General features: G+C 34.4%; 1 protein-coding gene across 1 annotated transcript in view; it reads left to right on the top strand.

Moving 5' to 3' along the window:
- LOC107102094 overlaps positions 1-1,584 on the top strand; it is a gene marked incomplete at its 3' end in the record, with an annotated part of 30,364 nt that extends 28,780 nt beyond the window's left edge. Inside the window, exon 5 of the mRNA XM_015401267.1 lies at positions 1,507-1,584. Coding sequence (XP_015256753.1) covers positions 1,507-1,584 — 78 coding nt within the window. The remainder of the gene's footprint in view (positions 1-1,506) is intronic.
- Between the last annotated feature and the right edge of the window lie 86 nt (positions 1,585-1,670).

Raw genomic sequence — 1,670 nt, 5'->3', positions numbered from 1 at the left:
AACATTTAAATGTTATCTTTTTTAGCAATGTTTGAATTTATCAAACACAACAATAGTGGGTGATGAGTGATATGGTGGGAAAGTAATTCTAAAATAATCTAATTTAATGATTAGACTTTTATCAACTTTCACATTTTATTCCAGTGTTGAACACTCTCCTCTGCTCTGGACAAACTCAAGGTAACTTCAGCTTTTAACCTTTATATAATTTGTATTTTTCTTTTTTGTCATTTTAATGTTAGTTGTTAATATCTATTATAAACCAGAACAGATGTGAACTAAATGCTGGTTCTACTGTAGATCCTGTGCTGATAATTCAGCCCAACTGGTCGACATTTTATAGTGGAGAGTCTGTTACTTTCATCTGTGACATGAATGAAGGAGCAGAAACTGACTGGAATTACAGTATATTATGGAATGGAGGAGAACTTGTCCCCTACAATATAGATAAAAGCTACACAGTAAAATATCTCCAAATGGGTAACCGTGGTGAATATCAGTGCTGTGGTTCCAGAATCGGCACATATCAACCCAAGTGCAGTGATACTATCTCTATAACTGTTTCAGGTAAGCCTCCAGAATTTAAAAACATCACTCAGTTTATAATAAATATCAGCTCTATAACATCATGCAAATTTGTATGTCAGAAAAATAACAAAAGAAATACAAAAATCAAAGGGATCTCAATCTAGTTTCCTGTAAAAATATAATCATGTAAGAAATGAGAAATACAGGAATTTTTAAGAAATAAGAATAAAATTTTAATATGAAAAAAAAAGAAATAATTAATTGATTTATTTTGTTTTTATTTTAAAAATAAGGATAAGTTAAACTTTTATTTATTTTTCCATTTTAACTTTCCTAACAAGAACATTACTTTTTATTTTGAATGTTTAAAGTCTTTATGAAATCAACTACTTTTCTGTTTTTCATAACAGCAGATAAACCCACAGCCAAACTGACAGCAGGTCCATCAACCATACCAGTAGGGGGCAGTGTGACAATGAGCTGCACTGTGGAGCCCTCTGCTGGATGGAGGTACAGATGGTTCAGAAGGACCTCAGACACCTCTGAAGTTGAAGTCAGAACAAATAATGAGGAAAACAGAGAAATCACTGTGAGACAAGGAGGAATCTACGGTTGTTATGGAGTGAGAGGAAACCCAGAGATCTGCACACATTCAAGCTCTTGGGTCCCTGTGGAGATAACCTGTGAGTTTGTTGATGAAAACTATGAGCAACTCAATCTACTAAATCAAATATTTGCTATCTTTCTTAGTTTAATCACAATAACCTGTAATCAGTAAAATCTATTTTTCTAATTTAACTGTATTCTCTGTGTTACAGTATTTATTATGTTTCTATTTCTTTCTGGAAACAGTTTCCAACAAGGTTGTTGTGACTCAAAAACCAAACAGCTCTCAGATGTTCAGTGGTGAGACGATCACTCTGACATGTGAGGTCCAGGGAGGAGAAAGCACTGAGTGGACGTATGAATGGAGGAGATCTGGTTCTGTTATACACAGCACACACAGTAAAGACTGGACTTTTAATGTTTCTGAGTCCAGCAGTGGAAAATACACATGTCAGTGTAGAAGCAGAGATGACTGGTATTCTTCAACAGAGTGGAGTAAATCAATCATCCTGTCAGTATCTGGTAAGTCAGGTTTG

The sequence above is a fragment of the Cyprinodon variegatus genome, unplaced genomic scaffold, assembly GCF_000732505.1.
Source record: "Cyprinodon variegatus isolate N-32 unplaced genomic scaffold, C_variegatus-1.0 Scaffold1201, whole genome shotgun sequence".
Classification (NCBI taxonomy): domain Eukaryota; kingdom Metazoa; phylum Chordata; class Actinopteri; order Cyprinodontiformes; family Cyprinodontidae; genus Cyprinodon; species Cyprinodon variegatus.
Note: the sequence above shows the minus strand (reverse complement) of the source record. Positions and strands in the feature narration are given on the sequence as shown.